This window comes from Pteronotus mesoamericanus, unplaced genomic scaffold, assembly GCF_021234165.1.
Source record: "Pteronotus mesoamericanus isolate MK-2021 breed Mesoamerican mustached bat unplaced genomic scaffold, CSHL_Meso_final contig_25, whole genome shotgun sequence".
NCBI lineage: Eukaryota > Metazoa > Chordata > Mammalia > Chiroptera > Mormoopidae > Pteronotus > Pteronotus mesoamericanus.
This window is the reverse complement of record NW_026555105.1, coordinates 32,387,862-32,411,023: the sequence shown is the minus strand read 5'-3', so window position 1 is coordinate 32,411,023 and position 23,162 is coordinate 32,387,862. Positions and strand designations below refer to the sequence as shown.

The 23,162-nt window shown below is 36.0% G+C and overlaps 1 protein-coding gene across 2 annotated transcripts in view; it reads left to right on the top strand.

The window, feature by feature from the left end:
• ESF1 (ESF1 nucleolar pre-rRNA processing protein homolog) overlaps positions 1–23,162 on the top strand; it is a 62,776-nt gene that overhangs the window by 26,286 nt on the left and 13,328 nt on the right. For both annotated transcript variants that reach the window (XM_054574071.1, XM_054574070.1), the window contains exon 10: positions 17,905–18,026. In XM_054574071.1, the coding sequence (XP_054430046.1) occupies positions 17,905–18,026 (122 nt within the window). The remainder of the gene's footprint in view (positions 1–17,904; positions 18,027–23,162) is intronic.

Here is a 23,162-nt window from a genome sequence, read left to right as displayed (position 1 = left end):
GAGACCAGGGAGCATGCCATAGCTTTATCTATCATGTTTGGGAAAGAACAAGGAGAGCAGTGTGACTTCGAGTAAGTGAAAGAAACAACAATTGACGAGGTCACAGAGGTAACGTGAGGCTAGATCTTGAAGACTTTGTTGTCTATTTTAAAGGTTCAAACTTGTTCTGTGAGATGAGCTTTTGGAGTGTTTGAGATGATGAGTGATAATATCTGACTTTTTTTCAGTTTTATCAAGATGTAATGTACATATATCACTGGATAAGTTTAAGTTGTACAGTGTAATAGTTCAGCTTACATTGTGATGTGATTGCTATAATAAGTTTAATTAGTATCCATCATGTCATATAGATAGATTGAGAAGGGGATCTTAATCTTAACAGTATCACCCTGGCTGCTATCTTGAGAGTAACTTAAAGTGGGAGGCAAGGACAAAGTTGGGGAGATTAGTCAAGAGGCTATTGCAGTGATCCTGAGATAATGAAGATTGAAGGAACAGGTTTGCAAGGGAACCTCAAAACATTTTTGGTCACATGTTAAGTTTAAGATGTCTATTAGGTGTTGAAATAGACACACCAAGGAGGCTGATAAACAGTTCAGAGTTCAGGGGAAAGGTCAGGGCTGGAGATATAAATTTGGTAATCTTTATTATATGGATCTCTGAAAGTGAAGAATATCAAGGGAGTGATTATAGGTAAGAAAGAATAAAGGTTCAGAAACAGATCCTTGGAGCACTCCAGCATTCAGAGGTTGAGGAGGTAAACGAAGACCATCTGAAGGCAGCTGGGAACAAACTACCAAAAACGCAGGAGGAAATTTAGGGTTGTGGGGTATCTAGACAGCCAAGTGAAGAAAGCATTTCAGTGAGAAATGGGTCAGTAACATAGACACTAAGAATGAACATTGGATTTAGCAATGTAGAGATCATAAGTGGTATTGAACAATTTGGTGAAAAGAGGAGGATGAGATTGATATGGGTTCAAGAGAGAATGGAGAATGAAATTAAAGATATCAAGTGTAGATAAGTCCTTTTCCTAAGATATTTGACTGTTAGGAAGTTGTAGGCCTCATGATACTTCACCCCTAAAAAATACTGCAGTGAGTGACTTCCAGAAAGATGAAAGACACTCTTCTACATGGACACAATGTCATGATCACACCAAGAGAATTTAATATTGATAAAAAAAATAGATTTCTCACTAATCCCAACAGTATTTTTTATAATTCTTTCCTGATGTCTGTAGTAGTTGTCTTATAAAATACCCAACAATTTGGATTTGTTTAATTGTTTCCTCGCAATTCAGATGAAAACTTTTTGGCAAGAACTCTCCATAAATGATATTGTATACCTCCCATTCCCTCATTTCAGGATTCACAGAACGTCCATTTGTCCCATTATTTGTGCTGTTAACTCTGTTCACTCAGTTAAGGTAACATTTGACTGATTTTTTTTCATTTTAAAGGCACAACTTTTTACCTGGTTAGCCTTCATTGGTGATCACCTGCTTGAGTCTATGTATGGTTGGTTGTGCAAGGCTGATTTTGTACTTCTATCATTCCTTCTGCATTTATTAGCTGGCATTTCTAACTATTGCTAGTAGAGCTCCCTCTAGCTAATAGAATTCCCTCCCCACTCCTTTTTTAAGTTATTATGGACTCATTCATTGACAGATCTTGAGTTTTTTCTATAATGGGTCACAGAGAAATAGGAAACTGAAGGGGGTTGGGGGTGTGAGATCAAGAGAGCATTTTTCTTTAATATGGGAAAAATAATGATATGCTCTCTGCTTCTTAGAATGCTCTTCCAGAGACTGGGGGGGGAAAGATGCAGAAAACTGCATTCTGAAGTAGGCAAAAGGAATTGAAATACTTGCACAAGTAGAGGAATTGGCCTTTGGTATATGTGCGTGACATTTCATCTATTGTAACAGGAGAGGAGGAGGCAAAGAATATGATCACAGAGGGTAATGGGTAGAAACATGTGGGAGCTTATGGTACTCTTCTATTTATATGTATTTTCTTAGTGAAATAGGGAGTAAGATCATTAGCTGAGAGTAGGAATAAGGGAGGAGGTGAGGATTTGAAAAGAGTTGATACAGTGTCTAAGAGAGTGGCAAAGAGGGAAACTTAATAGTATTGCTATACAGCAACAAGGATGTACTTGAAATTCATGGTCATGTAAAGTAAGATTACATATTTTGTTTTCTTTAGCACATTTATGATGTAGTGCAAGCATGGAGTAAGGAGAGTTTTGGATTAAGCCAGAGTAGAGCTTTTATCAACCAAGTATGACCAAGCAAGAGAGGGGCAAAGGGGTGAAGGGCAAGGGAGTGATTGTACTAATGGAACATGGTTATCTGTGTTGGATCAGGAAGGAAATAAGGGTATGCTGAGGGCAAGGGATGGGGGAAAAGTAAGAGAGTTGATGGATTGTAGGTCCCTGTGAGACAGAAGAATTGTTAGCCTTGGGTTACTGGAGAGAGTAAAATGGAACCATTGGAAATAGTGGTTGAAGAGTGGGATACAAATTAAGATTGTGGGGAGAATACAGTTTTTGATAATGACATGTCCTAGTTATGATTCTGGGGGTGAATTTCTGAAATGAGGTGGAGTATAGAATAAGTCAGGAAACTCTGAGGACCAGAGTGTTGGAAGGGTCATCATCTGTGTGGATACTGAAATCACCAATTAAGACAGAATTAGTATTGGAGAGGACAGCAGTGAACCAAAGCTTAGCATTTCAGTAAATGAGGGGAGTGTCTACAGTCATTAGATATCTGCAGTAAAGAGGGATAGCAGGTGGCATAGTCTGGTAACATGATATTCAAAGTTGGAGGCTAGGGGAAGGAGGGCCAGCCAGTGCACTGGAGTTGGCAGTGAGTAGCAAGAAGGATGGACTTCTGGAGAGAAAAATTCGCCACCTTAAAAGGGTACAGGGAAAGCAGTGTCCCCAGAGAAGAACGAGTGAGATTCAAACTAGCAGGTGGTAAATGGATATAGAGGATTTTGTTAATGGCTATTAATGACTGCCATGACTGACTAATGTGTAAAATACTTTATTGTTGAGGAATGGTGGGAAATGTCCAGCACCTTTTTGGTTTGGAAGCTGCTAACTTCTGATGACAGATTTAAATAGAGATGAAGTACATAATGAGATTAGTACTGCTGGTCTTGGGAGATCTTGTCAGCAACACCCAGGGTTGTAGATACTACTCATTCAAAGGAGACCTGGAGGCCAGAGAAGAAAGGACTCCTCTTGCTATTCTCACTCTGCAAGAGGAGTCCTTTCTTGACTCCCACTTTTTGAGACAGAAGGTGGGGGTGCAACTCTTCTTTACTGTACTTAACAGCATTGTATTATTCTTTATTCAGAAACAAAATATTTTTAATCACTTGTGTATTCATTTTACCAGGAATCCCAATTTTAAACAGAAAATCTGAACTTAAAATAATCTAAAAGAAAGTGCAGTTCGCTTCATACTTTGGTGATGGGGAGGAAACCAGTTTATAATGCCCTTTCATAACTTGTACACAGCTAGTTCAGTGGCTAGAATTTTAAAACTTAGATTTGTACTCCTTACTTGAATCATCCCTTTAACAGGTTAACTAGAGGGGCTTTGTAACGTAGCAAGGTGAAATTTTACTACACACATGAAAAAAAAATTTTTTGGATTCACTTGTGGAATGTATACTAAAAAACTGTAAGTAGCTAGGGTTATCTAAAAATGTTACTAGCACATTTTCTCCATAGAGTTGCCAATAAATTTCTCAGAATTTCCTGGATTATTTTAAAGATTATTTTATCTCATTAATTCTAAGATTTAATTTAAAACAAGGTTTTCCAAGAAGCTTTTTAAAAAAGATCTAAAGAAAAAACAGGTTATATTAGTATTAGTTTCAGAAAGTGCTAAAATTCCTGTCCTTATAAAGTTTCAGGTTAATTGGTCTGCTGTTTTAGAATCCAAATTATATAAGTAAATCAATAAGGGATTCTGGTTGCAAGCATCTAGGATGATTCTGTTCACGTGATCTTCCCCTCTTTGGACATGTATCACATTAATTGTACTGTTTGCATCTATAGCTGCTATTTCCAGGCTGTAGTACTTTTTTGACTTCGCCTTAGATTTATAGTCTGCCTGAAGTCAGTTCAAGAAGAGAGCTTGTTTCATGTATTGTTTCCCACAGCCCACAGCTATGCTGATTTGTTTGAAGTTGTGAATTCTTTGGTCTTGAAAGAAGAACTTTTGCCTATTCTATTTGAGGTTGTCCCACATCATTATTCTATATACTAACTGCCTGACTAGCAAACTGTCAGCTTTCTTACACTTGCTCCATATGTTAATATGACAGAATTGACTCAGATTACTTAATTTTTAGGAGTTTCATTATTGCTGTTGTTTTTTATCCCCAAACTGAAAAGTTTTAAAACCTCAAATTTACTTACCGTAACACATTTTTCCTTTTTTTTTTTCATTGTGTTAAAATACACATAATGTAAAATTTACCATATTAACCATTGTTGGTATACAGTATTAGATATATTCATATTATGTGCAACCAGTACCACCATCCATCCCTAGAACTCTTTCATCCTTTCAAAACTGAATCTCTATGTCCATTAAACAGTAATTCTTTATTTTCCCTCCACCCAATCCCTGGCAACCACCGTTCTCTGGGATTTTGACTACTCTAAGTACCTCATGTAAGTGGAATCATACAGTGCCTTTTGTGACTGGCTTATTTCAGTTAGCAAAATGCCCTCAAGATTTATCCATGTTGTAGCATGTCAGAATTTCCTTCTGTTTCAAGGCTGAATAACATTCCATTATTTATATGCCATATTCTGCTTATCAATTCAGCCATTGATGTATTCCTTCCATGTTATTAACATTCTAAATTTTTTGTTTGCTTGTTTGTTTTTAATTTTTTATTTTTCAATTGCATTTGACATACAGTATTATATTAGTTTCAGGTGTATACCCCAGTGACTAGACATTCTATAATTTATTAAGTAGTCATCCTGATAAATCTCATACCCATCTAACATCATACATACTTATTAGAATATTATTCCCTGACTTCCCTATGCTATATTTTACATACCCATGACTATTCTGTAACTACCAATTTGTACTTCTAAATCCCTTCAGCTTTTTCGCCTATCCCCTTAAACTCCCTCCCATCTGGCAGTCATCAAAATGTTCTCTGTATTTATGAGTCTATTTCTGTTCTGCTTGTTCGATTATTTTGATTTTTAGATTCATTTGTTGATAGATACATATTTACTGCCATTTTATTGTTGATTGTTTTGATCATTTTTATTCTTCTTAAAGAAGACCCTTTAACATTTCATATAATACTAGTTTTGTGGTTAAAAAAAAAAAAAAAAAAAAAAAAACCTCCTTTAGCTTTTCCTTGTCTGGGAAGCTCTTTATCTCTCCTTCAATTCTAAATGATAGCTTTGCTGGGTAGAGTAATCTTGGTTGTAGGTCCTTGGATTTCATCACTTTGAATATTTCTTGCCATTCCCTTCTAGCCTGCAAGGTTTCTGTTGAGAAAACTGCTGACAGTCTTCTGGGAACTCGCTTGTAGATAACTAACTGCTTTTCTCTTGCTTCTTTTAAGATTCTCTCTTTATCTTTAACCTTTTGTATTTTAATTATGATGTGTCTTGAGGTGAGCCTTTTTGGGTTTATCTTGTTTGGGACTCTCTACACTGCCTGGACTTGTACCAAGTTAGGGAAATTTTCTATCCTTATTTTTTCAAATAGGTTTTCAATTTTTTGCTCTTTTCTCCTTCCGGTATCCCCATGATGAGAATGTTGGTATACTTGAAGTTGTCTCTCAGGCTCTTTTTACTGTAATCTTCATATTTTTGGATTCTTTTTTCTTGTTACTGTTTCGATTGGTGTATTTTGCTTCCTTGTATTTCAAATCACTGATTTGGTTCTTGGCGTTATCTACTCTACTGTTGATTTCCTGCAAATTATTCTTCATTTCAGTTAGTGTATCCTTCATTCCTGATGTGTTCTTTTTTATAGTTTCTATGTTTTTGTTCTCCATGCTGTTGAAGTTCTAAGTTCCTTGAGCATCCTTAAAACCATTGTTTTTTACTCTTTATCTGGTAGTTTGCTTGCCTCCATTTCATTTCATTCTGTTTTTGGAGATTTCTCCTGTTCTTTCACTTGGGACCTTTTTTCTTGTCTCTGCATTTTGGCTGTGTCCTTGTGTCGGTTTCTGTGTATTACCACCAGATATTTTTAAATATTCTGGGGCTGACTTTTTCTTCACTCAATATTATATTGCTGAGATTTACCTGTATTTTGTGTAGCTGTAGCTCATTCATTTCACTGCTGTATAGCACAGTTTATATATTTACACTGTTGGATATACACCTGGGTTTTTAGCTGTTTACTGTGGCAAATTATGAACATTTTTGTATATCTTCTAGTATGGGTTTCAGTTTTTCTGGGTATTTATCGAGGGATGTAATTGCTGGTTCATAGGGTATATCAGTGTTCAACTTTACAAGATGAAGTACTAATGTATTAGTTTGCATTCCCACGAGCAGCACTTGATTTGCGTTTCTCTTATCACTTGTAAGATAAAATATCTCTTCATATATTCATTGGCCATATATGTTTCCTCCTTAGTAAAATACTCAGAGATATCTTTTGGCTATTTTTCTGTTATATTGTTTGTTCTTTTCCTACTGATATTTAGGAGTTCTTTATTGTTCTTTGATATTAGTCCTTTGTTTTTTACAAGATAACATGTTTCTTCTATTTGTAACTGTGTGTGCGTGCACACACACATACATACTTTCTTGGAAGTGTTGTCTTATGAAAAATGTTCTTGATTTTTAATAATTGTCAGATAATTATTTTAAATAGTTACTGCTTTCTGCGTTTCATCTGAATAATTCTTTTCTGTACTGATAAGACTGACATTCACCTTTATTTTCTATTGAAGGTAGAATGGCTTAAGGCTTTTGACATTTAAGGCCTTGACCCATCAGGAATTGATTTTTTTTTTTAATATATAAAGGATCCAATTTCATCTTCTTCTACATGGAAAAATCTTTTTGATTCTGTTCTGTTTATTGAATAATCTGTACTTTCCCCCAGTATTCTGACATGTCACCGCTGTCATGTACCAAAGTGTCAACACTGCATGGATCTGTTGCTTCGCTCTCTGTTAGTCTGCCTGTCCCTGGACCAGTAGTACCACACTTCTTAAAACTGGATGAAGAGCACTAACGACCCCCAACACATACACACCTGTCTCCACTCTAGGCCAGTTGATGTGAAGACTCTGTGAAGAAGACAAATACCACCACCACCACCACCACCACCAACAACAAAAGCATTCGAAAGGGCTGCGTATCCCCAGAAGACAGCCAGGTTTCAGTTAGAGTAAGAAGATAAAAAAAATGTTCAGAACTACATAATTGGGTTTTTACTGATGATGTGTACTGTGAATTCCAGAAAATTTAGTGGTAGAGAGTTAAAGGGAGAGAGATGGTGGCAGAAGAGTGGATATACATTTAACTTCAGAGGGTTAGAACATGGGAAATTAGGGGGCACTTGATGATTAGGGGCTTTCTGTGGTGACCAAAATAAATAGGGATAAAAGACACAAAGAGATTATTCCTCGTAGGTTCAGGCAGATTTTGGTGGTGAGGCTGTTAATACTGAGGATTAGGGAGAGAAGGTTATCTGCTATTGCCGTGGATGTACTAAACCAGGTCCCCTCTTAACCCCTTCCTGGAGAAGGGCAGATTTACTGTGTGCTTCCTTCCCCTTGAGTCCTATTGACAGTTTCAGTGAGGAAACCACCTAACCAAAGAGCATATTACATTAATTCCAGGACCCAGGGGCCCACTGCTGGACCCTGTCAGGAAAGGGTTAGCCTTGCTCCACAATGCTGCCTTTTGTTCCTAACTTTTAAAATAACTTACTGTTCTGGGTTTCGCTAGGGCATATCTAGGCCAGTTTTTTGCTGGTTGCTTTTACCTTGTTTAGAATTAATTGGGCCCTGGCTAATGTGGCTCAGTGGATTGAGCACCAGCCTGCAAACCAAAGGGTCTCCAGTTCGATTCCCAATCAGGGCTCTTACCTGGGTTGCAGGCCACGTCCCCAGTTGGGAGCACATGAGAGTCAGCCACACATTGATGTTTCACTCCCTCTCCTCTTCCCTTCTCTAAATATAAGTAAAATCTTTTTTTAAAAAAAGAATTAATTGGATACACACAATCCTGAAGATAAGTATCTTTCATCAATCAGTTCTGAAAATGTTTCAGCATTTTCTTTTAAAATATTACCTTTTTCTTATCTTCTCTGTTTTCTCCTTCTGGAAATTCTATTTGATATGTGTGGTACCTTCTCATTCTCCATGTGATAACTCATTTTCCATAACTTTGGATCTATGCAGCATATTGAGTAATTTCTTCAGTTCTATCTTTCAGTTCATTAATTTTTTCTTTACTTCAGCATAGCCTGCTGTTAACTTGGTCATTGACTGTAATTTCAGTTATTTTTTTAAGTCAGGAAATTTTATTTTCCTCAAATCTGTCTCATACTTTTGATAATCTTATTTTTAATATCCTCTTTTTTTTAAATGTACTGATTTTATATTCAGTATCTGCATAATCCAGAATCTATAGTCTTTATAGGTCTGACTTCTATTACTTTGTTTCTTTTTACTCTGGCTCATACTGCGTTTTATTTGTGATTCCATTTTTCTTGGATCTTTCTTTACCTATGGGAATTCTCTAAGGCCTAGGTCAAAAGTGCCTATTTTAGAGAGCATTTGCCTGGTGCCTAAGGGCATTTCCAATCCAAAACCAGTTGAAACCAAATTTGTAGATTGGGGTGTTCTGGCCCACACAAATAGTGTGAATTCCAGCCACAAACCTGTGGGTTGGTAGGCTTGTGAGTTATAAATTCTCTGGGGGGAAAATGTATTTTTACCTCCTTTTTTCCTGCCTATAGCCAAAGCCCAGTTACATATTCCCTCTTGAGTTGTCAGAGAAGGAGCAGCACCCACCTGAAGGCACTTTTAAGGATCCTGGTTTCACAGAATGGTCTCTAATGGGACTTTCAACCATGGTCAGGTTCCGAATATTGTCTCCTGCCTCCTTGATTAGCAGCCCATTCAAACCCAAGATCCATACTCCGTCATGTCAGATCAATGTATGTCTCCCAAGAAAAACTCCCTGCCTCCCAGATAATTTAACATTTCTCTTTGAGCTTTCTTATGACTGGACTCTAACAAATCCCCTTTGTTTTCTTATATTTTAGCCATTCATTTAAAAGTTTTCATGTTTTCTACCTTGCCTGTAAATATGTGTAAAAAATAACAGAGAACAAGTAGTTCTTCAGTCCTCTAGGACAGCTTGATATTATGTACATTGTAATCACAAAGTACTTGAGAGACAAAACATACAAGAGAAGTACAGAAAAATATAGGAAACAATAGCTCCCTAATAAGGCCCAAATATCTTGTATTCAAAGTCAGCTTTTTAAGAATATTTGATTCTGTGAAATAAGGAAAGGTTGATTTCGAGTATACTGAACACAGGAAGCCCTCATTCAACGTTTTTGTTAGGTTCTGCAACTTTAAGCAAAATGGTGTATAATGAAACTAATTTTTTCATAGGCTAATTGATATAAACAAGAGTTATATTTCCTGTGGCTTCTCACTAACCTTGTAACAAAGTGACATTGAGCAAAATGTTATTTGAGGACCTGATATATAATTGCACATGGAAGGCATCATTTTAGGGGAGAGTAAAGGATATTCAGAAGAGGTTAGAGTATGAGAAGGTCAAATTAAAGACAAATGTAAAACAGTTCTTACCCACTGAAATAGCTTTTACACAATCAGCAGCAAAGTGCATTAACATTTATTCACTCAGCATATAGTATTTTCTGTGGATACTTCATTGATTGCTTTATGAAAAGCAGTTCCCAATCTAGCTTGCCCATACCCTCTTAACCTTACTTGTATTGTACCTGTCTCCATTTTTTCCATGTAGTAGATACAAGAGTATTAAGCACCATACAAAGGACATGTTGGCTGTGATTAGTAATTTCTGCTGTTTACAGTTGTTTCCAAAGCTAGTTGTTATTTTACTTTCTAATTTCATGCATTGTTGCTCCCTGTCCATGAGGTTGGGAACAAATTTGACCAATTTATTCTTTCATTTTCACTTTTATTCAACAGACATATATACTATACCAGGCCCTCCACTAGCCACTAGGGTTACCTTTGGTAGGGGAAGGAGCTATGGCCTCTACCCTCATGGAGCAACCTAGCAAAGGAGACAGTCTTAATAATAATAATTCTTAAAAATCACACAAATAAATTCCCAACTGTGATAAAGGGTACAGAGTAAGAGAATATAGTTTAGCTCATTCAAGGTGCTTTAAAGGTACCCTGTCTACACAGTCACTTGACTACCATGGGCGGGGGGCAGGGGGAATGGGGGAGAACGCTGTTGGACAAAGTATCTCTGTGACCTCTATTAATTATATAAGTAAATGTGTTCTTCCATCTCCCCACACCATTTGGGATGACTGGCCATTTTGAAGTGCCTTTCATGCCAGTGTTCCTTGGGGCATGGTTGGTAGATTTCCTTTAAAAACCCTTATACTTAGAATAGATTCCAAGTTGGGGGTTTGGGTGGTGGTGGTGGTTAGTTACATTTCAAAAGCTGCTTTTGAATCTGAGTGTGTCACATAGTCTGATTTAAACATACAACCATAAATAAAGATTGAGCTATAAGTGTTCATAAATATTCTCAATGGATCAAAAGTCTACATTTAAATGAAATGTCCCTATATCAGAAATCATAAGACATTCATTTTGTTTTTACAAACAAAATCAATTATAGTATCTAGTTAAGTTATCCATGCCCTCCCTGCCCCTTAAAGACTTTTGGAGTATTTCAAATCAGTAGAATCAAGAGAAATGTATGTTTTTGTTTTAATGGATTTTGAAGGTGTATTTTAAAGTATTTTTCTATGTATGCAAATTATCAAAATAATTCTGAATGGATTGCAGTTAAATTATTCAATATTATTATCATAATTGAATAATCCGTGTTCATGGTTGGCTTTGAAAGAGTTTTTTACCTCTTATTTGTAGCATTATTGATGTTATTTTTAACTAATTTGGCAGTCCTGAGTATAAATTAAAAATTTTTTAAACAAATTTGTGCAAAACTAAAAAGTTATATAGTTAAGTTGTTTTTCAGTCACATAGCGGCTGCTCTCAAATGAAGCTAAAACTGTCTGAAGAATGTTCTTGTGTGTATGCCAAGAGGTTTCTGGGATGGGCATATTTTTAAGAACTTAGAACATAAACAACTGTGATCTGTGGCAAGAGATTTAAATGACCTCATAATGACAATGAGAACAAAGCATTTTTAAGTTATCATGGTGTGTTAATTCATTGCAATGTGTTTGTCATTCTACTATTTTGGTGTATTATGTGAAAGCCAGGCCAAAAAAAAAAAAAAATAGGCTGTATTTAACTGAAGATAGTATTTATTGTTGTAAACAAACTAAATGCCAAAAAAATATAAAATATTTCCTGGGAATAAATATTACATGAATGATTCTAGAGCTATAGGTTCTTTTAAAAACCACATGAATCACTCTGGGATGAAGGCCATTTATTTAGATCTTAAAGTTTTGATTCATTTTCTGTTGGAGAGAATATGTTCCAAACATGAAAGATCAAACAGTTGGCTTGAAATAACAATCCTTCCTTCAAGACAGATCAGTTAAGTGTTTAAGTACTTACTATGTGTCTGGCACTATACTAAATATTGTGGAGTACAAAAGAAGGTAACTTTAGTTGCCTTTGGTCTAGTTGGAAGAAAAGGCGTACTCAGATGAAACTTATAAAGTGGAAAAGACATTATACAATCAAATACCAAAAATCCCTATATCATTTATATAGTACAAATAATGAAATAGCCTTTGTTTTCAGAAATGTCTTAAAATCATTGTCTAGAACAGTAGCTTTCAACTAGGGGTGACTTTACCCCCAAAGGGGACATTTGGCAATATCTGGAGACATTTTTTATTTTCTCAACTAGGGCTACTGACATCTAGTGGATATGCCAGAGATATTGCTAAAAATGCTGCAATGCACAGAATTATCATTAACAACAATGTGCCTGGTCCAAAATGACATTAGTGCTGAAATGAGACACCCTGATGTAAAACCTACAAATGTCTGTGTTGTTCAGTTTTAAAGTTGTGGGAAATAGACTCCCATCTTCCCATAGACCTATGCAGCACCTGTAAATGTTCTTTACCTAAGGCCTTTGGCTCCTGACACAAAGATGAACATCAGGTATCCATAAACTCTCTGAACATTGTATGCAAGTTTTTCCAGTACACTGTTTCAGGGAGAGATTCCATAGGTTTTATCACATTCTCAAGGTATTCACGATCCCCAAAAAGGTCAAGACCCACTCACCTGTGCAGTAGACACACGCACACAGATAGAGATATATAAGACCAATGTTCTAGTCACCAAAAGAGGCAGTAACAAAGGACCTTCCTTAGCACCATGCTGAGCTAGAAGCAGATTTTAAGTCATAAGGATCAAAGTTAGTCATGTGCTGCATAACAATGTTTAAGTCAGAGATGGACCACATAGATGAAAGTGGTCCTATAAGATTGCAATGGAGCTGAAAAATTTTTATCACTTAGTAATGTAATCATTTTAACATTGTGATGCAGCACATAATTCATGTTTTGGGGATGCTGGTAGAAACAAACCTGTGCTGCCAGGTGTATAAAAGTATATCACATATAATTATGTACATTATGTAATACTTCATGATAATAAATGACTATTACTAGAGTATTTCCTATTTATCATTAGAGTGTACTCTTTCTACTTACAATTTTTGAAAGTTTGTTGAAAAGTAATACACCATGTTACATAGGCCACAGCCTTATACATCTCATGTTGACCATGTCTTGATTGCCTCATTTTCTCTTGTGCTTGATATAATCTTGTGCTGTTTTATTCATTGTAGCCCTTAAGCATACAAAACCTACCAGTTATGTTGCCAGTAAGAGGGTTGACCTAGAAACAAAATTAAAAGTGATTAAGGCCCTACCAGTGTGGCTCAGTTGATTGAGTGTCATCCCACAAAATGAAATGTCACCAGTTCTTTTGCCAGTCTGGGCACATGCCTAGGCTGCAGTTGCAGTCCCCAGTCAGGGTAGATGTCTCTCTCTCAGGTCATTGTTTCTCTTATTCTCTTTCTCTAAAACTGAAATTTTAAAATTAAAAAAAAAAACTGATTAAGGACTACGAAGGTAGAAAATCAGTGATGGTTATTGCTTGCTAGTCAGACATTTCCCATTCCACCATGGCTATCTTGAAGAATAAGAACAAAGTGTTGGAAGCTGATAAAGGATCTGCTTAATTAAAGACAGCAAGACTAAAAAAAAAAAACCTCAGGAAGGACTTATATAAGACATGAAGAGACTTCTAATGACCTGGATTGAAGACCATACTCATACGTGTATCCCTCTCCATATCATGATGGTCATGGCCAAAGGAAAATGTTTATTTGTGATGTTGAAAGAACGGCTGGCCCCACGTAAGTTGTTGAAGTTACTGCTGTGTGTGGTTTAAATTTTCATTACATAATGTAAATGTGAATAGTGAGTCTTCAAGTGCTAATGTAAATTAGGCAGCTGAAGAATTTTTGGAAACTCTAGGGAAGCTGATTATCGAGGAAAATTATTTGCCAGAGCATATATTCAATGTGGATGAAACCTGCCTATTTTAAAAATGGATGTCTGAAATGACTTTCATCCTTAAGGAGGCCAAGTCAATACTAGGTTTCATGGCTTTTAAGGACAGGATAACAGTTATGTTTGGGGGCAAGGTTTCAGGCTAGAAATTAAAACTCTTTGGGACGTGACACAGTGAGAACCCCAAGGCCTTTGAGCGCATCAGTAAACACACACTGGTAGTTTATCATGGGGGTAATAAGTCATGGATGACCCAGCTTCCAAGATGCCCTCCTGAATTGCCATGTCAGCAAAATGGAGAGGTACTCTTGAGAGAATTACATACCTCTCAAGGTTTTGCTTGCTGTTGATAATGCTCATGGACAGCCTCCTTTTACTGGTGATTTTCATCCCAATATCAAAGTGGTGTTTCTCTGTCCAAACACCATCTCTTTGATCCAGCCAGTGGATCAAGGAATTATAGCAGCTTTTAAAGGCTTACGACCCAAGGAGGACCTTTGCCCAGGTTGCAACTGAGGAACACACTGGTGCAATTCTGGAAAAATTACAGCATCTGTGACTGCATCAGGAACCTTTTGGGGCTTTGGTTGATGTCACCAAGGAGTGTATGAATGCATTCTGGAAGAAGACACTCAAGAGATTCATCCATGACTTCAAAGGATTTGCCAAGAATGAGGAGGAGATTGTAACAATCAACAAGGCTGTGGTTGAGATGTCAGCAACTTTAATCGGGGTGTGGATGAGAATGACATTGAGGAGCTCCTAGAGGTGGATCCTGAGGAACCAACTAAGAAGGAATTACTGGAACCTGAAAAGGAATGCATAGCTGAGAAAGGGAAGTAAAAAAAGAACCCTCAAGAGAATTCACAGCAGAGGGTTTAGCAGAAACTTTTTCAGTGAGCTCCTTAAAAAGTTTGGAAACACGATCCCCAACACTGAAAGGTTTTCATTAATAGAGGGGAACAGTCATGATGCATTATCTGCTTACAAGCAAATCTGTGATGAAAATAAGCAAACTGCCATAGATATATTTCTTAAAAGAGTGACACCTTCTCAAGAAGAGCCTCAGGCAGGTCTTTCAGGGGCTATTCCAGAAGAAAGCATTTTTACAGATGACAGCTCCATGCCTGTTATTTCCCCTGAAGACCTCCCTGTAGGACAAGATGTGAAGGTGGAAGATAGTGATATTGATGATCCTAACCATGTAGGCCTAAACTGATGTGTGTTTGTGTCTTAGTTTTTAACGACAACAACAAAAGCTTAAAAAAATTAAAACCTTTAAAAATAGAAAAAAATTTACAGGATGAGAATATTAAAAAATATTTTTGTGTGTTTCAAGCTAAATGTGACAAGAGTCAAACTAAAATAATCAAAGTTTATGAAGCAAAAAATGTGGCAGTAAGCTAAAATATTTTTTAATAAATTTAATGTAGCCTAAGTATATAGTGTTCCTAAAGTCTACAGTAGTGTATAGCAGTAATTTTCAACCTTTTTCATCTCATGGCACACGTAAACTAATTACTAATATTCTACAGCACATCAACAAATAGGTATAATTTTGATTCATTCACACGGGATGATTATTGTGTTGTTGATTGTCATTCTTTTATTTGACAATCTAAGGGAAAAGAGGTCAGTGTCCCTGATTTGTAGTCAGGTATTGCATGTTTTAAAATTTTTTGTGGCACACCATTTGAAAATCTCTGGTGTATAGTAACGTCCTAGGGTTTCACATTCACTCACCACTTACTCACTGACTCACCCAGAGCAACTTCACAGTCCTTCATGCCCCTTTCATGGTAAATGCCTTATGGGAGTATAACATTTTATCTTTTCTACCATATTTTTATTGTGCTTTTTTATATTTAGACATGTTGAAATACGTAAATACCATTGTTACAGTTGCCTGCAATATTCAGTAGAGTAACATGCTGTGGTTTGTAGCCTGTAATGTGCTATATAATATGCCTAGATATATATGTAGTAGACTATTCCATCTATGTTTGTATAAGTCCACTCGGTGATGTTCACACAACAGACTCACCTAACAGTGGATTTCTCAGAAGATATCCTTGTCATGTGATGCATGATTGTAATCAGAGAATACATTTTATTGAAAAAAATCTCTAAATATATTACTTCATTTAATATCTTGGAGTAATAAAATCTTTCTTTTTGATTTGGAAATTACAGTAAACTACCCTAAAGATTATTTAAACATATGTAATAATATAATTCTGTAAATTTAGAATGTGAGCCTAGCTGGTGTGGCTCAGTAGATTGAATGCCTGCCTGCAAACCAACGGGTCACCAGTTCGATTCCCAGTGTAGGACACATGCCTAGGTTGCAGGCTGGGTCCCCAGTCAGGGGCATACAAGATGCAACCTCACACTGATGTTTCCCTCTCTCCCTCCCTTCCCTTCTCTAAAAATAAATAAAATCTTTTTTAAAAAAGTGAAACTGGATTAATTATGCTGGCCCTTGGGCATAACATACGAATTATTATTAATACTTTGTTGTTGTTATTTGAAATCAACTTTTTTGTCAGGATTTGCTGCTTTCTCCCAAATGGAGATCCCACTTTATATTTCCTAGGTGCTATGTGTCTGTCAGTTTGGTCAGAAATCTGGTCATAGTTTTATACAGTTCACATTTCTCCTGAAAACTGTTCAGTAAAGGGAATTGTGTTTTCTTATAAGCAACATTTTTAAATTGAGAATTTTGTTTCTGATTTGACATCCAATAAATTAGAGATGGTTCCAGCAGTATGTCATAAAAGCAAACCTACCTAACCTTCAGTGTACATATAATTTAATACTTTTCTAAGTCATTGAAATTTGGAGATTAAGTCTGAGTTTAAAAGGCAAGGAAGAGGCCTTAGAGATCATCTGTTATACCTGTCTCTTGCTTTTTGGGGTTCGAAGGAGAAAACACTACTTGTAGTTGTTTTATATATTTGAACTTCTACCAAATATGTTTTTTGAGTGGGGGGAAATGGTGTTATGTGGGAGAAGACAGTAGCATTCTTCTTATCTACACCAACCTCATTTTGCAGATGACAGACCTGAAGCCAAAAGCTTTAGATTTTACTCATGGGCTAGATTTCTGTGTTCTAGGTCTAATCAGCATTTTTTATATATCTGGTAGTAATATATAGGAAAATCAGGAGTTCACATTTCGTCTTTGTAGCTTCCTAGTGGCATGTTCTTAGGCTTAGGCAAGTTGCTGAACTCTCAGTCTCAGGATAAAAGGAAATTATTATATCTTTAAGATTCTTTTCATTGTCTTAGAATTTAAAATGAATCTGAGTTGATCTGGATTGACCATATCAGCATTTCGAATCATTCCATAATTATTTTTTTAAATGGATTAAGTGTCATATAAATGTTGAAACCCCCTCTTCCCTCAACCCAACCATGACCTCCAAAAACATACTACAAAATAAAGCAAACGTTTTTATTATCAAAGGGGACAATACAGAAGTCATATTTCCTTTACTTTGGCAGTGGTGAGGGTCTTTGTGGACTAACATATCAGCCTTGGTGCTTTTTCTTTTACCTTCTCACCCACTCCAACTGTTACATAAGCCCTAGAAACATTCAGGAGCTGTAAAATATAAGGAACAAAGACCTTTAGAATAGAAATATAAGAGCAAAAAACAGCATTGAAAGAGTTAAATCATACAAACTGGAATCTGAACTCAGTGGTCCCTTTGATCTTAAAGATGTGGCCTTGCAGAGTGCTTGAGGAGTGATTATGAGAATACTTTCTTCCTAGGGTATTTCAACAGGGATTGCCTTACCAATCAATTTTTGTTAGTCACCTGTTCCAGAATTTTTCTTAGAATCTCAAAGCAATTAAGTATGGAGAAATGAAATTTGAGCCTAAATGAAGGATTTTTTTTCAGTGCCTTAATCATTTATCAAGTTGCTGGGTTTATTTATTTTGTTTTGGTTAGGTTTATTGTTGTTGCTATTAGGAAATAGGTTTGATAGAAGTTGATCCTACATTATTCTGTGATCTTGCATTTTATCTTGTTACTCAAATAAATATAAATTACCTTTTTTGGTAAATTACTTTTTCAACTTAACTGTTTTTATGTTTTTCATAGGTCTTAAAGAGAGTGCAGAAGAGATGGTCAAAAGCAAATTGGAAGGAAAGGATAAACTGACCCCTTGGGAACAATTTTTAGAGAAGAAGAAAGAGAAAAGAAGACTAAAAAAGAAACGGAAGGTATCAAAAATAACCAAATATTTATTGAACAACAACCATGTATGAGAAGGTACCAGGTGCTTAGCAGCCATTATCTCATTAGGTAGCAACTCACTGTAGTAGGCCTTATTACCACTGCAATTTTAAGAAAGAGGAAAGGGAAAATCCAATATGTCACATGTTTTCTACAAGGCTGCATGCTGTTGTACAAAGTCTGGTAAAAACTCAGAGCCACTTTAACCCACAGCCACTGTGCTGTTTTATTTTCCATTTACATGCTACCTAAATAAAATACATAGTTTAGTTGACATGTAGATGTAAAATAGGTTGATTCTCCTCTGTTTTTGAGCAAGAAGTGCACACAGACTTCTTTACCTGAGGATATATGTAAAAAAGTATTTAATATGAGTAAAATTTTCTGTACATTTTTATTTTCAATCTGCAGCTTTCACTTTTCAGTATTATCATATGGATCCTTTAACATCCATAACATAAGTCCCTTTATGAAGGATATTTTCTCTGATAATATGTTGTGCGTGAAAATCTGATTTGACTCTCATCAAACATTTTGCAGAATTAGTTTTTAGTAATAGTGGCAGAGGCCACTTACGGTTTTACCGCTGAAAATACCCTTATCTTGTCACCAAAATGCAGCATTCTGGCAGTGAAGTCATTTTCTTAAGATGGTATCACTAATCACAGGTTTTTACAACTTGAGGAATTTTAATTGATTCCTTCTAGTTCATCCCTGATGTTTCATAGTTGTAGAAAATTAAGTGATTTACCTGAAGATACATAGCTTGTTAGTGGCCAAACTGAGACCAGAATCCAGTTCTGGCTCCAATGTTCTTTCTACTGTGCTATATTCTCTCTGTAGTATGTAAACATGTGCTTTTGGTATAGCTATGACTTTCAGTGTGTGTAAAGATAAGAGGGTAGCAAAATTGAATGATGCAATGGAGTGATTTTTATACTCTAATTGTAGTCAGTGTTTCTGGACATGGAGATTAAAATGAGGAAATGTGATAAGACCCCTGTCCCCATTGATATGCTACCTCTAGTCCGTAGAACTTCCTTTAAAACTACGTAGGTAGTAAAATATTTTTTAAATGGGATAATTTCAGAAGTCACTAAGCCAGCAGTTTATTGGAAGACGTGCAGGTAGGTCTTTACAGAGTCAGTAAAGTAGTTACTTGTTTCTGAGATCTTTAGCAACTATTTAATTTTACTTACATAAAATAAATTACACCTTTGATTTTCATGTTAGGCACTTTCCCTTCATTAGACTTTAGACTGAACTCATTTTATCAATAACATTAAAAATACATTTGTTGAGCGCCAAGTTTGTTTTAGACTCCATACTCTGTACTGGACTTGGTGATTACAGCAGATCCCTTCCAATTCCACAGGTTCTCCACATAGAGATGAGTTTCAAGAATTTTCTTCAAATTATAAATATTTTTCCCTTTTCCTCTCTGTAACTTCAGTTTTGATAGTGAAAAATGATTACTGAAGAAATGAATACATGTTTATGCACCATAGTTGTTAACAGTTACAGTTTAGATCTAAAAGATAGTTAAATAGATGAATAGATAGGAAGTTAGATATATAGGTATTTTATAATCTTTGTTAGAAATATATTACTGCTGAATCTATTATTATATTTTAGTAAAAAATTCTTAGCAAATCTGTTTTTAAAAGGATATAATTTCAAAATGAAGCCCTAGCTGGTTTGGCTCCGTGGATTGAGTGCCAGCCTGTGAACCAAAGGGTTGCCGGTTCAACTCTCATTCAGGGCACGTGCCAGGATTGCAGGCCAGGTCCCCAGTAGCGGGGCACAAGGAGCAACCACACATTGATGCCTCTCTCCCTCTATTTCTCCGTCCCTTTTCCTCTCTAAAAATATATAAATAAAATCTTTTAAAAATTATCTTTAAAAAAATGAGTATGTTTTAGGGCTTGGTGAATCTTCAGCATACAGGATGATGATTAGCAATATTCATCCTAAATTTTTTTTTTTAAATGACTCATGTTTTAGTTCACATAGGTTCTATTTATTTTCATATACCTGAATTTTGCATTAAACATTCTAATTTAGTAGACAGTCTGTTCAAATTTGATTAAGAAAAATTTAACAGATTTGCTTAAAAATAGCCCAAGAGTTTTCAGGGGTAGATTATGGATAAAACAAGATACATTTTGAAATTTGGGTGGTGAGAATGACCAGGGAGTTCATTACGGTATCCTTACTGCTTTTACATACGCCTGAATTTTCATAATAAAGAATCTTTTTTTTTTTTTTTTTTTTTTTTTTTTTTGGTGGCGTTCAAATACATTTGTCTGTATTTTCCCGCCACTGCTTTCTCCTGCCGCACCCATCCCAGGCTCCCACCCGCAATCCTTCCCCACTTTGGCTTTGTCCGTTGGTCCTTTATACATGTTCCTTGATTTCACCCTTCCCTTTCTTTTCCCCGTTACCCCTCTTCCTCCTTCCCTCTCTTTACTGTCGGTTTCTTTTTTCTTTCAGTGTTGCTGCTTATGTTTTTCTTTCTTGCTTGTTTTGTTGATTAGGTTCTGCTTATAGGTGGGATTATATGGTATTTGTCTTTCACGGCCCAGCTTATTTCGCTTAGCATAGTGCTCTTCATTTCCATCCATGCTGTCGTGAAGGGTAGTAGCTCGCTCTTTCTTTCTGCTGCATAGTATTCCATTGTGTAAATGTGCAATAGTTTTTTGATCCACTCATTTATTGATGAGCACTTAGGTTGCTTCCAGCACTTGGCTATTGTAAATTGTGCTTCTATGAACATTGGGGTGCATAGGTTCTTTAGAATTGGTGTTTAAAGAATCATTATTTTTAATTAACCAGCAAGTAAATTGTTTTAAAAATAATGCAAAAGATAGGCCACAGTGCACTACTTCATATTATTTATAATACTATCTCTCAATTTTCTTTTTTTTTTTAATTAAGGATTTATTTTTTTAGGCTGTTCTATGCATTTTATTTTTTTTATTTATAAACCATGTTTATTCTGTTACAGTTGTCTCAGTTTTTCCCTGTTTATGCCCCTCCACCCATCCCACCCCCACGTGCTGCTCCCACAGTCAGTTCCCACTCTGTTGTCCATGTCCCTGGGTCATTCATACATGTTCTTTGTCTAGTCCCTTGCCCTTCTTTCCACCATTGTCCTCTTTCCCCATCCCCTCTGGTTACTTTCAGTCAGCTCCCTGTTTCCATGCCTGTGGTTTATTTTATTAGTTTATTTTGTTGAATAGAGTCCACTTATAGGTGAGATCATATGGTATATTTGTCTTTCGCCAACTGGCTTATTTCACTTAGCTTAATATTTCTCCAGTTCCATCCATGTTGTCGCAAAAGGTAGGAGCTCCATCTCTCTCCCTCCCTCCCTCCCTCCTTCCTTCCTTCCTTCCTTCAGTGCAGATTGATTTTATTTTTTTAATGTCAAAGTTAATTATAAAATATTAAAAAATTTAAAACCCTTATAAAGTCTCAGCAATTAAACCAACATGACACCAGCACAGAAATAATCAAGTAGATCAGTGAAATATAATGAGCATTCTAGAGACAAATGTGTATATCTGTCTAACAATGTAATATATGATTAACTTGATATTTCAAATCAATGAGTAAAATAAGGCCTATTCAACAAATAGGGTACATGGACCACTATTACTTGAAATAAAACAAATATAGAGCCCTATTTCACACATTATACAAGAAATAGTCAGGTGAGTTAAAAATCAATATGTAGAATCTAAGGAGTTTTAGGAGAAAATATAAACTAATATTTTTCTTACCCTGAAGTAAAATATTCAAACCCAGAAGCTACAAAGTAAAATATTGACAACATGACTATATTAAACATTTAAGACTGTACAGTAACATACATATAAAAAAGTTAAAGGACAAGTAATAGAATAGGAAAGTATTTGCAACACATCTAAAAAAGGGTTAATGGTTGGTTTTGTGGAGTTTTTTAGGGAAAAAAATTCTACAAACATTTAATCAAAAACTGGATAAAGAATACCAAAAAGTCTTTTAAAACTTTTAAAAAATAATAGAAATAGGCAAGAAATATACAAAAACAGGTTTAGTTTCAACAAATAATAAAGGAACAATTAAAATAACACATTGTCACAATTAGATTAATACATATTAAAAAATCTTGGTAATATCAAGTATTGGCAACTGTGAAAGAAACTGGGTATTCATAGACTCCTTTTCTTCATCTTAAAGCAATTCCATTAGCATGTTTTGCAGTGCTGGTTTGGTGGAGGTATATTCTTTTAGCCTTCTTTTGCCTGGGAAAGTCCTTATTTCACCTTCCATTTTAATTGAGAGCCTTGCTGGGTAGAGTAGTCTTGGTTGCAGGCCTTTGCTTTTCATTACGTGGAATATTTCTTGCCACGCCCTTTGGGCTTGTAGTGCTTCTGTTGAGAAGTCAGCTGCTAGCCATAATGGGGCTCCCTTATATGTTACTGCCTGTTTCTCCATTGCTTCCTTTAGGATTCTCTCTTTGTCTTTGATATTTGCCATTTTCATAATGATGTGTCTTGGAGTGGGCCTTATTGGGTTCCTTTTGAGTGGGACCCTCTGTGCTTCCTGGACTTGGGTGACTTTTTCTCTCCTCCTATTAGGGAAGTTTTCCATCAGTGCCTTCTCAAACAGGTTCTCTATCCCTTCCTCATCCTCTTCTCCTTCTGGTTTCCTTATTGTACGGATATTATTACGTTTCAGGTTGTCCTGCATTTCCCTCAATGCCTCTTCATTCTTTTGGAGTCTTTTTTCATTTTCTGCTCTTTCTGGGATCTTTTTTCTACCTTGTCCTCCAGCTTGCTGATTCGATCCTCTGCTTCATCTAGCCTGCTTTTGATTTCCTTCTACTGTGTTCTTCAATTCAGAAATTTTATTCTTCATTTCCTCTTGTGTGTTATTGATAGTTTCTGTGTCCTTTTTCATGCTGATATAATTTGCAATAATTTCCTCATAGCTTCCCTGTAGTTTTTTGTAATTCTCTCTGAGCTCACTGAGCTTCCTTAGAACCATTGTTTGGAACTCAGTATCTGATAGTTTACTTGCCTCTAATTCATTTAGTTCTCTTTGTGGGAATTCTTCCTTTCCCTTTGAGTGGGAGG